The sequence below is a fragment of the Aquarana catesbeiana genome, linkage group LG13 (assembly GCF_042186555.1).
Source record: "Aquarana catesbeiana isolate 2022-GZ linkage group LG13, ASM4218655v1, whole genome shotgun sequence".
Lineage (NCBI taxonomy): Eukaryota > Metazoa > Chordata > Amphibia > Anura > Ranidae > Aquarana > Aquarana catesbeiana.
Genome location: NC_133336.1, coordinates 87,991,204 through 88,005,600, shown reverse-complemented (window position 1 = coordinate 88,005,600; position 14,397 = coordinate 87,991,204). Strand labels below are relative to the sequence as shown.

Sequence of the window (14,397 nt, the reverse complement as noted above, 5' to 3'; positions counted from 1 at the left end):
AGCAGAAGAAAATGGTAAGGCCTCAGACACACTGCTGTTAGGGGCGTCTGTCATTTTTATCTCTGCTTCTAAACTCCCCTGCATGTTAGCCTATGTGTCTATGCACACATAGGTATTTAGGGGAGTTTATAAGCAGAAAAAAAAACCACTGCCAGTGCATTCAGGAGCAGCAGCGTTTTGGCAAAAAAAACCCTTTGTAAATGTGTGTAAATGCGCATTAACGCTAGGTGCGTTTTGTCCAAGCGCTTGACGTGACTAAACGCCCCTTAAGGTGCCTACACATTTAAAAGGCTCAAACATTTTTTTCTCCTGAAACACTGCTGCCAGGAGGAAAGGTGTCTAGGAGAGATTGTCAAAAGTCCAGTGTGTATAAGGCCTAAATGTAAGAAAGGATCCTTAGAATGCCTGCTTTAAAGCATGATAGCTGGTAAAATAAATCTGTTCTAAGTACAGATTTACCTTAAGGGCCAGTTCACATCAGATGCAGTTCCGTGCACTTTTTTTTCTGAACTTAAAATGCATGCACAGTGTTTTCCATGTATTCCAAGGGCTCTAGTTCACACCAATGCAGTCAGTTTCAGTCAGTTTGCAGTCAGTTTCTGCACAGAACCGCACTAAAAATGCATGCAGTGTTTTCCATGTATTCCAATGGCTCTAGTTCAAACCAGTGCAGTCAGCTTCCGGTGCAGCAAAAAAGTAGAGCGTGCTGCATTTTTTCTGCACAGAACTGTACTGGAACCTAGCAAATTGTATCAAAAACGCACTGGAACTTCGTGTGGTGTGAACTGTAAGCAAAAACTGATCCAGAACATATTCAGGGCACATTTTTGTGGTGTGAACTGGCCCTAAAAATGCATGCACAGTGTTTTTCATGTATTCCAATGGCTCTAGTTCACACCAGTGCAGTCAATTCCAGTCAGTTTCCGGTGCAGAAACTGACCGGAAACTGATTGGAACTGACTGCATTACTGTGAACTAGAGCCATTGGAATACATGAAAAACACAGTGCATGCATTTTTAGTGCAGAAAAAAAACGCACGGAACTGCATCTGGTGTGAACTGGCCCCTAAAAGGAAATTATGGCCAGAACATCTCATTTGGGTTACAGTTAAAGCCCGCTGTCAGCTTATATCACAGAGCTAGTCCAGGCTCTGGAAGGATCCCTACTTGGATCCACCCAGATGCCTGACCGGCAGCTGGATCAGCTTCTTAGCACTCCGCTGAGAGCCTGAGCCAGCCACTCCTGCCCCCTCCACAGCCCAGTGCTCCAGTGAGCGCTGGAGGGGGCAGAGCAGAGAGCGGTGACCGACAGTCAGTGGTCTTTGATAGCTCAGTTCTCAGTGTAGAGCCAGCAGGGGACAGCTGCAGCATCATAACGATGCTGCAGCCATATAGGTAAGTACTGTATGTGTTTTTTTTTTCCCCATGTAGCCCACACTTCTTTAAAATGTCTGTTGGCTCTCAGTCTAGACTACCTTGGCTCCTGAATTATACAGTCATATGTCTGCATTTGTGTGTTACACATATGTTAATTGTGAATAGAATACAATTTCTGTTGCATATAATCTCATATTACTAAAACAGCCTGACTGCATCGCCTAATGACCTCCTTCCCGTGTGCAGAAATTTGAATAATCAGTTTAAAAAGTGATTTACACGGAAATGGGGATTTTTTGTTAACATTACCATAAAGAATCTGGACGGCATACCTATCTCTGCTTATCCTCTGTACAGACTGTCTAGGGTTACACTGCATGATGTCATTTAGAAAAGAATGCCAAGCACAGGCAGTAATTGACCAGTTAATGGGTGGTTCTGATAGAGGAGTGGTAAATTCCTTGAAATATTACAAAGCACTCTGGCCAATGCCTATTCTCTAAATATTATGATTCAGCAAAGCCATCTTGAATTTAAGTATGACAGCCCTGCAGTCGCAACAGTCACCTGTACAGCTGTATATTTACAGTATTAACCAGTGCAATTATATATTTGCATGATATGGCTTACTGTAAAGGATTAAGATAAATCGATAGCTTGGTAAAGTAATATATATGTGCATTATATATTATATACTATATAATATATAGTATATTCTATACTAGCCTTTCTCAACCCTCTTAGCCTAGAGGGACCCTCAAAATATTTTTTAGGTCTTGGGGGAACCCCTGCCAAACCAATTTACTGGGGGTCAGTGGAAAAATGCCCCTTACGCTGGTGGGCAATGAGAAGATTGCCTCCTTTAGAGTGGTGGTCAGATTGTCACCCTAACAGTCAACAGAAAAAGGATCCCTGGTGTCCTGCAGCTGGCTCTGCCAAGTGATGTTGGCCCCAGAACTATCTGGACACCATCAAACAGGAGGTCAATCAGCCACAGCTCAATGAACCCCCCAGCAACCCCTGGAGGAACACTGAGAATCCATGAAACCCTAGATGAGAATTACTGCTCTGTACTATGTATCTTAATATTTCCAACCCTATCCATTCTGGAAATGGGCACACTTTGTTTTTAACAATCTGATATCCGAATTTGTGAATAAACATTTCCCCATTATAACAAATATACCGCAGGAGAATCAACACTTTTCCCTAACAGGTATTTGGCTTTAACCTGAACTAGGATCTGCCAACATACCCCCTTTAAGCATAAGGGACAGCATTGTGGGTCATCATCTCACAGAAGGATAAAAAAAACTGGCATTAACTCCCAGCCAACAGCTGATGTTTTTAGTCATCCGGGAATTACAGGTGGAAGAAATGAAGGAATGGGACAAGCTTTGAAGAGAACAGGGACATCTCTGCTAATTCATGGCAACAGGGTAGCCAAATCAGAAAAAAAATGTTTTGCATCTTTAAAAAGGAAACAATATGATCAAAGCAAAACCAAGATTTTTTTCTTTTTTGTTTACAAAAAAAACAGTTACAATAAATGTATCACTGAGTCTATGAATAGCTCTATTATTAATGCTGCTCTCTATGTACTAATTAGAGGCACATACAAATAAGCCAAGGGTATATTTATCAAGAAAAGCCTGTACAGTGAATGTATGTTTTCTCCAGCATTGACAGCATGTAAACACACATTGATCACTATAATCTCCAATTACCAGAGGCAGCTCATCAATGCAAGCAAGCAGCAAAGCCTTTCTTACCTATTGTGGAGATATGGGATGGATGGAATTCGTTGTCTGTGAATCGGCACAGCAAACATGTTTTGCCAACCCCGGAGTCCCCAATCAGCAGCAGTCTGAATAAAACATCATATTGTTTGGCCATTGTGTCTGCTGGCAGCCTGATCGCACAGTGAGGAGTAGAGAAGGGAGGAGGCTGGAGATCAGACAAGTCAGGAGGCACCCATCTCCCCATCCATGGCTGATGATGATGATGGGGGAAATGGATTATCCTGGATGAGTCTGCTTGGATCCTAATGAGCAGCAGATCTATGCTGTCCCCTTCCTTCCTCCAGGATATTCAGGATTGTGTGAAATGAGCAGATGGCAGATATCTTATCAAAATGGTCATGGAGGAGGAGAGACAGAGGCTCCACCTTATGCAGCAGACTACACTGGATTAGGGTGCTACACCTCTCTCCTAGGTGATGATTGCTGGGTGTGGAGGGAGCAGGCAGGCAGGTGTAGGGACTACAGGCGGATGTCACCTGTGTTCCAGCAGCTCAGTGACAGCTGTCATCCTGCTTCCCCTCCACACATTCCACAGCACTAATCGATAGAAGTGGGGAACCGGTTCCTCCTGTTCTTCTGGCTTCAAAAATTGCCTAAAACTGCAGACATGAGATAAGAAGTCGGTGAAAAAGCAGAGGAAGAATGCACTGTATACTTTAAATATATAATATCCATCTTATTATATAGTGTGCATTCTGTTATACATCTGTGTTAGTTACTGATTTCAAACATCAGCCATAGAAGCCATGCTGTGCAGAGTGTATTAGTGTTATGATGATGTGTTCATTTGAATTGCTAGTGTAGTTCATCCACTATAAGAAGGTTCCCAAATTTGTGGACCCATATTACTAGTGGCCAGGGCAAAGCAACAGATTAGGTCCACTTTTTAAATGTCCCACCCCTCCCCCTTGCTAAAACGCTGAATAAAACTTAAAACTCATCTCCGGGAAGTGTTTAAATTATCCATTGCAATGGGGCTGTACCTGGACTGTAAGGGTTAAAGTAAGAGCAATAAAGTGTAAGTGCACTGAATAATTCTATAGCAGCTGCCACTTAAAAAGGTCAATATACAACCTTCAAATAATCATATAATGGCAAAAGACAAAGTGCAACGCTTCACAGTGAAAAGCAAATGTCCATTTATGTACAATGAATGAATAAACAAAGTTCCAATAGTGACTGGGTGACGTGACCAGAGAATCTTCTCTATGCTCAAAGGATCTGCTGCAATAGTAACCTCACCTGAGCGTATCGATTTACTGGCGTTTTTCAGGCGTTTTTTTGTAGCTTTTTACAAGCTTTTTTTAAAGTGTTTTAGAAGTGTATTACAAGTGTTTTACAGCTTCAGGCATTTTTTTTTAGCCAATAGAAAGCTTTTACGAGCATTTTTCTGCTCAAGTCAGGCGTTTCTCTTGAAGTCTGTGGGGTTGATTTACTAAAGGAAAATCCACTTTGCACTACAAATGCACTTGGAAGTGCAGTCGCTGTAGATCTTAAATGAGGGGAAGCTCTGCTGATTTTATCATCCAAACATGTATAAAGCAAAAATGCTGTTTTTTATTTTCCTTGCATGTCCCCCTCAGATCTACAGCGACTGCACTTCCAAGTGCACTTGTAGTGCAAAGTGGATTTGCCTTTAGTAAATCAACCCCTATGGGACCAAAAATGCTTGTAATCTGCCAAACAGAACCTCATGTACTTTTCTGAGCTTCAGGCAACAGAACGCATAGATGTGCACAGGGGCCATTGAAATGAATGGGATTTTGCTTGTTGTGCATTTTGGATCTTCAGAGCTGAGCGTTTTACAAGCTGGTGCACGTAATCAGCACAGGGCCAATTAGGACTGTCCAGACAGAGGGTCAAGGGTTATTCAGCCTCATAGGACAGTTAGAGGAGAATGAAAACTCCTCCTACAAGCTGTAACCAAACACTGACAGAAGTCACAAGACTGCTATATACTGCTGATGAGAAAAGATATTTAGCAGTTTATATTTACTAAAATAATTACATTTCCATGTTCTGTGTACTGTGGGAGACCAGATATAGTGAATGCAGGGTCCTGGGTTTAGTAACACTTTATTTGGAGAAACAGTTTTAGTTGCCTGATCTTCCACTCCCTCGGCAGATGGCGCTTGCCCATGATCCAGCAGCGGACTGTGCCTCAGCGTCCTCTCCTCCATTGCAAGGCTATGTACCTTGTTCTGGTCTTGATGACGTCAGGACCCTAGACCACTGGAGCATAGGAGTTCAGGTGCTGTGGGGACTGGTCTGGCAGCGGAGAAGATCGGGTAAGTAAATCTCCTTTTAATGTTCCGCTAAACAACCCAGATAGCAAGGATAACTTGCCACAAATCTGAGGCAGTATTGATTTGTAAGTCTGTTAACTTGCTGCACATTTTTACTGGCAAGTTCTACACTTATAACACAAGTTCCAGTTGACACTTTTCCAATTTGTAGCAAATTTGCGTGGCAAGTTTCTAGGAAGAGTTTATGGTGAGTCTACAGCAAGAGCTCTGCAAGTCACAGTGCCCCCTGTGGTGGGATGACAATTGCACAACATAACTGAACCAGAACTTGCAGCAGACTTGCAGAATGTTTGCAAATAAAGTTGATCTGGAGTCACGCAATGCAGACTTGCTGCAATTGTGCAACAAACTTGTGAAGCCTGGCAAGTCTAGCAATAGCTTAGCAAGTCATTTTCAAACTTGCAGCACAATTGCTTGCTATCTGGGAATCAATTAACCCTTGTACTGTAGTGCAGGCACAGCCAAACTGCAAGGGATAATTTTTTAGTTGCTCCCAGATGGAAAGAAAGAAATCTTTTCAGTGTTGTCCTGCACATTTCAAGGGGTTAAATGCTTGCTAGGTCTAGGGTGAGCTGAAAAGGCTAAATTAATGTGTAGATATAGAGGGGTAAGTGGTGCTGCCAAAAAACTTAAATGTGTAGTGACCAATCGATCAGTGTAAAATCCTCATAGATGCTCGTATACATGAGCCTTCGTATAAATCATTAAGCGAAAACCAGGTGCTAATCAACGAGGTGAAAAGTGATTGTGCATACCTGAAAATCAAATATTGATTCATAGAAAAACACATATATAAAAAGTGCTAATGCAAAAAATTCTAAAAGTCCACGTAATGGCAGTAAAAAAGGACAAATTGTATAACAAATTATATAATGTCCTTATAGTGACTTTCCAAAGTGACTTGTGCAAAATATTGTCCTTATAAGTGACTTTCCAAAATAACTTGTTCAGGTTTTCCAAAGAGACTTATGTAGAAAATTGATCACAGCTTCTGTGCAGAGAAGTGAATAACACTCATGCTCCCCTCTCAGTTCCACACTAACCAGATAGCAGCACCCCTGCAGGTGTAAATCGCATGTACAGATCTACCTTTAGTCTCAGTATCCAGTGGAAGAGCCTCCTCCACACCGCATAAAATCACAAGAAAGACAACATTTCCTTTCGGATTTACACTATGAGTGTCAATCTTTCCCATCCATTCATATATAGACATCCCATGATTTAATGCTGTGCGGAGGAGGCTCATCTATGGCCAGTTTAAGCCCTGAGCACCTTAGAGCATAAGCTTCACTGAAGCAGTTGCATAGATGGAGGGAGAGAAAAAAAACTGCAGTGGACCCCTCCACACTGCAAAGGTTAAATGTTTGTTAGGTGTAGGGGCAGCTGTATTACTCTCTGCTCTAGTAGAGTTCAGTTCTGTACTCTTTTCTCCTGCACTCTGAGCTGTGGGTGGGTCTATTGGCGTCAGGAATTGGTACAGATCACTCCTGTATCCAGGGCAGGACTAAGGGTCCTTTCACACTGGGGCGGGGGCGTTGTCGGCAGTAAAGCGCCGCTATTGTAAGCGGTGCTTTACCGTCGGTATGCGGCCGCTAGCGGGGCGGTTTTACCCCCCTGCTAGCGGCCGAGAAAGGGTTAAAACCATCGCAAAGCGCCTCTGCAGAGGCGCTTTGCCGGCGGTATAGCTGTGCCGTCCCATTGATTTCAATGGGCAGGAGCGGTGAAGGAGCGGTATACATTCTGCTCCTTCACCGCTCCGAAGATGCTGCTGGCAGGACTTTTTTTACCGTCCTGCCAGCGCATCGCTCCAGTGTGAAAGCCCTTGGGGCTTACACACTGGAATTAAAGCAGCGTCACTTTCGGGTCAGTTTGCAGGCGCTATTATTAGCGCAATAGCGCCTGCAAACCGCCCCAGTGTGAAAGGACCCTTAGGGTGGTGGGGGCCCCTGGGCTTCAGTCACTTTCGGGCCCTACCCTTCTATACATATGCACATCTCTATAAAACAGAAATAGAAAAGGACGAGGTGTGCCAGACTCAGTGCAGTATTAAAGAACTTCTGTTTAATTGGACAAGACAAAACAGCCAAATGGCTACTCACAAAAGTAGATAATATATAAGCGGGGATACTGTACTGGTATTCATCCTGGGTCCACGATTAATAAAAGCAATAAAAATGGATAAAATGATAATTACCATATTTATCAGCGTATAACACGCAGGAATTTTAAGGAAAAAAACTTTTAGGAGGGAAGTTTAAGGAAAAAAAAAAACTTACATTTAAATGGCCATCAATGCAGCCTTATCAGTGTCCATCTGCAGCCTTGTCAGTGTCAGTGTAGCCTTGCCCCAGTGTCATTTGCAGACTTGTCAGTGTAGCCTTGCCCCAGTGTCATTTGCAGACTTGTCAGTGTAGCCTTGCTCCAGTGTCATCGCTGCCTTGTCATTGCAGCCTTTCAGTTTAAAAATGGCGCCGCCGAGATACAGAGCCAGATGTCCTGTATATCTCGGCGGCTTTCGGCCACTCTCGGCGGCTTTCGAAACGGGCGGGGCCCATGGGGCCCCCCCATGGGCTTAAGCCCAATCAAGCCCAATAGTAAGTCCAGCCCTGCCTGTATCCATTGATAACCGGACATAGTAAACTGTGCTTACTATGTTTCAGTTTATGAATGAACAGGAGCCTCTGTCTCCTGTTCATTCATCTTCAGAGGCTGCAAAGAAAGGAATTGAAGAATCTGTGTCCTCAATTCCTGTGGCCCCTGATATCTTATCAACGCCCCCTCAACAGCGTTGTAAAAAAAATTGTAAAAAAATAATTTTAAAAAATGTTAAAAAAAAACAAATTGTAAAAAATTGTTTAAAAAAAATGTAAAAAAGAATTTTTAAAAATTGTAAAAAATAATTTTAAAAATGAAAGGCTCATTCACACTTGTTCTCTGACCCACACGGTGTAAATGAGCACTTTGTGCGATGGAGCTGGCTGTTACTCTATGAGGATGTATGAACACAGCTGCAGGTCCTAATTTGATAAGTGTGCAGGTGTGGGTGAGTGGCCTTCAATACACTGTCTGAGTTTGGGGCTGCACACCTGCACCCACACGCCTCTCAAATTAGGACACACAGTTCCAGACACATTTAAAAAAACAAAGCACTGATTCACACTGGACAGACCACATCACCCATGTGAAAGAGATCTCATTTGCACACAGAACTTTATTTATTAAATCAATAAAAGTTTTATCTTTTAGATTTAGCAGGAATCTTGTAAGTTATGTTTATGTTTGTGTCCGCTAATAATGATTTTAGTGTATTTTTAGTGAAAATATTGTTTTGATATTTTCGGGAGGGCGGCCCTGTCAGGTAGGCTGTACAGGGCCTTGTGATTTTTATTGAAAGCCCTGATTGGTGTCATCAAGTACAATGTGGGGCTAGTAATCCTGCACTATAAGTGGAGGAGGCAGGTGTTAGTCCTTGATCTGGACTGCCTTAGCAAAGGCTTCATTGGATTGGTCACACTGTTGGGGGAAGCCTATAGGACCAAGTGTAAGGATTACACCTTATCCCTGTTCCCCTATACTTTACAAGAAGTTAACACTTTCAGTGTTTGTGTGTGGGGGTGCCACCTGCCAGCGTTTTTTTTTTTTGCATATCCGGAGTTGGGCTTTAAGGAGGAAATTGCAGTGGTAAAAATTAGATATATATTCACCATCATCCTGTCACTGAAATCCCTGGGAATGTTGAGTACTTCAAACCTCACAAGAAAATGCGGCAGCACAACACAGGATTGTCTTTTCAGCAGAAATTTGGGTTATTCAACATTACCTGGGTTCTCAGCAGGGGAATTACACCAACCTTGTCTAGGTGCTGCAGGTGGAAGCTGGGGGAAAGGTGAGTATGTTAGTTAACTTTTTTGCCACTCAGGTGTTTTGTTTAGTATTTCAGCAAGCAGGAGGGGTCAGAAACGCAGACTTGTTATTTGGGTGCCAGTTTCACTTCAATACCTCTGGCTTCAAAAGCACATACCCACTGCTCTGTTCAGCACCAGGAGCCAAAATAAATACTTCTAGGTATGGAAGACCACATGCCCTACAACATGTGACAGTCAGTGAGGTATTTAGGTTTTGTGCTGCACTAGGCCCGACTAAACTCGTGCACCCCCTAATTTTAAGATGATCCACCCCTTCCTGTCAAGGCCACACCCCTTGCTGTTTAAGAAACGCCCTGAAATTTTCGAGTGGGTTCTGAGGGCCTAGGGGGGCAATGGTTTCCATTAATTTGCATAGATTTCCTCTCACTTCCTGTTTGGCTATAGGCAGAAAGTGAAGGGAAATCTCTGCAATGGGACAGGGATGGTAAAAAATAAACTGACAGGGGCTATAACCCTCCCTTATTGTATCCAAAAAAAATGTGTTGCCTATAGTTCTACTTTAAGCACAAATTGCTAATAATTTTACTGAGAGGACTTATGCCGCGTGCACACGAGCGGATTTTCCGTCAGAAAAATCTTGGATGGTTTTTCTGACAGAATTCCGCTCAAGCTTGGCCTGCATACACACGGTTCGCTGAACTTTCGACCGCCAAGAACGCGGTGACGTACAACACTACGAGTCGAGAAAATGAAGTTCAATGCTTCTGAGCATGCGTCGAATGGTTTCCGAGCATGCGTGTCAAAACTGCTATAGACGTTCGCATTTTCGGAATGTTTTCCGACCGAAAAATTGAGAACATGCTCTCAATCTTTTGCTGGCTGGAATTCGGCCAGCAAAAGTCCGAGCATACACACGGTCGCATTTTCCAACCAAAAGCTCTCATCGGTCTTTTGCTGGCCGAATTTCCGATCGTGTGTACGCAGAATAAGAAGATATAACCATGCCAATGGTGCAGCAGAAAACATATAGCACAGTAAGGAAGGTTTGTGGTCTATCATGATAGGACAGTCAAAATTAGAAGCAGCGCCCCCCGCAGTTGCGGAATGCCGGCCGCCCGCATAACGGAAGCAGTGCGGCTGCTTTATGGGGGGCACTAGACTAATCCAGCCCAGCCCAGTCCGCCCCATAAGACTGGCGCTACACTAACAGTGTAGCGCAAGCCGGTCGGGACTCTTTCCGTGCTGCCCCCCTGCAAAGTGCTGCCCTAGGCCTGGGCCTTGTTGGCCTAGGCCAGAATACAGCATTGGTGACAGTGCTTGTCCAATCAGCCCTGTCACATGGGGAGTTCACAGCACTGTGTAAAGTACCACTCCAGAAAATGCTAAAACAGTTTAGTTTTAGGTATTCCTAATAGCCAAACTCAATTTTTGTCCATTGAGTTACCTAAGTTTCTTGTTCTGTCTGACGCTTGTTACCCATACAGAAAGTCAAGGAATTCTCCTAAATGGGGACACAGATGGGAATTAATGATTGACGGAAAGTACACCTCCGCTTTCCTCAAACTGGGCATAGTAACATGTCCACATTAATGCTGGATAGATGTACTTTCCATTCACTACCCATTACTCCGTTCCTCAGGGGAAGCGAAGTAACAACCTATACTTTTAACTATAGGGATTTTGGGTAAAGATGTTCCTTGTGCAGTTCCCTTTTCTGGCCACAAGATAGTGCCGAAATTTATAGAACAGGATAGGTCCAGAAATAATAGGCAATGGAAGTACTGAGGACCAAGCTACAGCAGGATGTAGGCTGTAAGGAGTTGTTCCATAGCTTCCCCTAGGGGAGGAAGCAAGAAGAGGTTCAGGACTATGGGAGTACTCACATCCCTTGGGTATAGGATATAGAACTCTGACAATCCCCTAAAGATATGGGCTGCTCCTCGGCTTGGCTCTCATCTCTCTCCTCACTTCTCAAAAGTTCTGTTTGGAATTGAAGTATTGTGCTCTCACCTAGGACCAGGTTGATTGAAGGGTGTACATTTGGAATTCACTCAGTGTTCAGGTAAAGCATTAAAAAGGCTTTTTGTTTCTGGACTCTTCTTTCTCCTAACCTCGGTTAAGCTTGTGTCAGTATGGGCTGCTGTGGGATTCATTGTTGAAAGCCTCTAGTGGGTATGTGATGTGAAAGTGCAGCTGGAGAGTCCAGGATCGACATCTGTAAAGTGGTGAGCTCATTGTGACAGCGCCACTTCTTGACAATTGCCCTCTGAGACACCAGTGCTGTTACATGGGGTTAGTGAGAGAATCCTCAGTCCTGCTTAAGCTCCAATTGTTATCAACTGCAACGTAAAACAGTTGCTCTCCCCTACATAGGTAAAACACAGGTACGTATTAATGCCTTAAACAAAACAAAAAAAAAAAAAAAAAATGATTTCAGCAAAAAGAAATTTGCCTAGTAGGCACATAGACAGCAATAAAAAACTGAATGCGGTTTTAACCCTTTCCCACTCTACTAGAAAATGTGTTTTAATTGCTTTGTCTCAGTTGGAGGGATTCCTTCTCCATTCCTGGATTGTCTGACATCTCTCAACCCTTCCCTGCTAGTTTGCATCTACAAAAAATTCAGTAATAGTAGCTCCCATGTTTCTATGAGATATAATGTATGTAAAGCCCAAATTGTATTTTTATCTTCAGACAGAGTAGCCTATGGGTATGACCCCAGTCAAGTTTTTGCGAAAAAAATCTCCTCAAATTGAGGGGAATTTTGGGGATTTTGAAACCAATTTAAAGGACACTTTTAGTGAAGTTTACCTTTAATAAATACCCCTACGGTACCTAAGATAATACTAATCTTCTTCCCCAATTCTGAGATTTTTTTCTCCAACCATGTTCTAGTCTAGTCTTCGTTTCATTTTGAGCAATAAGGGCACAGCCCCGTTCATTCTTATAGGTAAGCCTTAATCGGAGAAACCACTGGAGGCCACATGCATCACTGTGTAATAATACACACAAATAGCTGAGAAGCCAGCAACAGTTAATTACAAAAATTCCCCCAAATTGAACATCACTATAATTGTACATAAGTGCTGAGATAAATAAAAGAAAACTATGACAAGGCAGTTTATCAATTCTGTGCTGAATAAGTGATAGTTTAAAGGTGTCACATAAAGATATGAGAAACACATTTCACATAGTGTGTCCTTCCAACATTCGAACCACTGCAAGCCGCAGATAGAGTAACAGTAACGGAAAATGAAACATCCAGTAAACACTACATGCATCTGCTACATGAAAAATATGACATTAGCACTAAATACAATAAACACGTACTGTAGATATAAAACGTAAAAATAGCCTGACCTTTAAACAAGTATTAGTCATATAGCTCCTTGGCAACAAGTGGGATATGTTGCCATAGTATACTTGAAAGTATTAATGGGCTTTAGATTAGAGGATAGAAAGTTTAACTAGGAGAAGTTCCTAGCTCAACTCATGTTTCAACATTGACCTTCAAATTTAGGACCTTTTCTTACTCCATTAAAGAGTAACTGTGTTAGCCAGAGAATCTGCATTTTCGAACCCCCCCCCCCCCCCTCAAAAACGGAATTGATATCTAACAGGTTGCCACTGTTAACACCATTATTGTACACCTGCCAAAAGGGGCTTATGTAGCCTACAGTTTATGGCAGGTCTACATTGTCGGACCTCTGCTTTCACTAAGAGCAGATGCAGATCTTCAGCATGACATTGGCGAATTGGAAGTTGGTAATGCGCTAGATTGGTTTGAATGTACAAGATCCCTTGTATATCCAAAAACTACAATTTAGCTTTAACATGCTATAAGACAAGGGGAGGGGGTGCTGCGCTAACCAGAAATACTATTAAGAATGATCGGTGTAAGGGATTCCTATAGAAGGTGGTCCAGCTGGTTAAGGGAATGCTGATATCACAATGCCAATCCTATATCATGCCGCTATTTCCATTACCAATATCTAGAATTGCAAAGTAAAGCAAGTATTGCAATAGACAAATCCTGTGCATATAAATAATAAATATACGCCAATCAAACTTGAGATAAATATTCAAACATGAGCTAAACCAATAACAATAAAACAATCTAATAATAAACGCATTCAAATGTGCAACCTAAATATATCTATTAAAGCGTGCAAAAACGCATGAAAAGTGCATAGTGCTAAGTGACCTTAGAATACTCTATAAAATCACACAGTGTACCAACAGTATGTGATCCTCTGTATACTATAATAAAAATTCCAAATAGCATAACATACACCTGTGTATTGCACAATAAATAAATATGAAAGTGATAATGTCCACAGTGCAGAAGTGATAACGTCCTTTGGAGTGCAGTTGGAAGGGTTCAATGTGCTCAAAACTTTAACAATAAAAGTGAGGTGCCAGAGGAGTAGTAGAAATCTATGTCCTCTTCGTGTAAAAACACACTCAAGTAAGCAGTGGCCCCTTACCTAGCAGTGCTAGGTCAACCGCAAAGATCAACTAGCAGGTGGTTGTGGTCTTTACTTGGGGTCCTGGACTGCGCGGGTTCTGTCCCTGCTTCCACGCCTGGTGGTGCTCGGTAAACCGCAAGCTAATGTAGGTGGCTGTGGTCTTTAATTATGGTCCTGGACCAGCGCGGGTCTTATCTTTCACCTCCGTGCCTCAAATTAGGGTGTACCAATAATAAAGGACAAGGGGGTACCGCATAGTGTAGTAGGTTAAAAGATAGATCTTTATTACAAACAGATACAGGTACTCTCATTGAGAAGTATCAGACCGGTGCTTATCTCCCACGAGCGGCGAGCTCGTTAGCCTCAGTCAATATGAAGTGCCCATTCCGTCCCTACGCGTGACGTCACCAATCACGTGACTTCATCAGGGGATAAAAGAAAAGGCACTTTGCTGTCTTAAATAGTCTCAATAATTATTTCTAATGGGCGGCCATTTTCTTGTAGCCGCATCCTCCATTAGTTGGAAGACCGTGTGCGTGGCTATTTTGTAGGTGGGTAAAATTCTCAGTTTACATAT

General features: G+C 42.6%; 1 protein-coding gene across 1 annotated transcript in view; it reads right to left on the bottom strand.

The window, feature by feature from the left end:
* Window positions 1–3,655, bottom strand: part of RAB15 (RAB15, member RAS oncogene family) — a 147,818-nt gene extending 144,163 nt beyond the window's left edge. Inside the window, exon 1 of the mRNA XM_073609972.1 lies at window positions 3,150–3,655. Coding sequence (XP_073466073.1) covers window positions 3,150–3,363 — 214 coding nt within the window. The 5' untranslated portion in view covers window positions 3,364–3,655. The remainder of the gene's footprint in view (window positions 1–3,149) is intronic.
* Window positions 3,656–14,397: the final 10,742 nt, after the last annotated feature.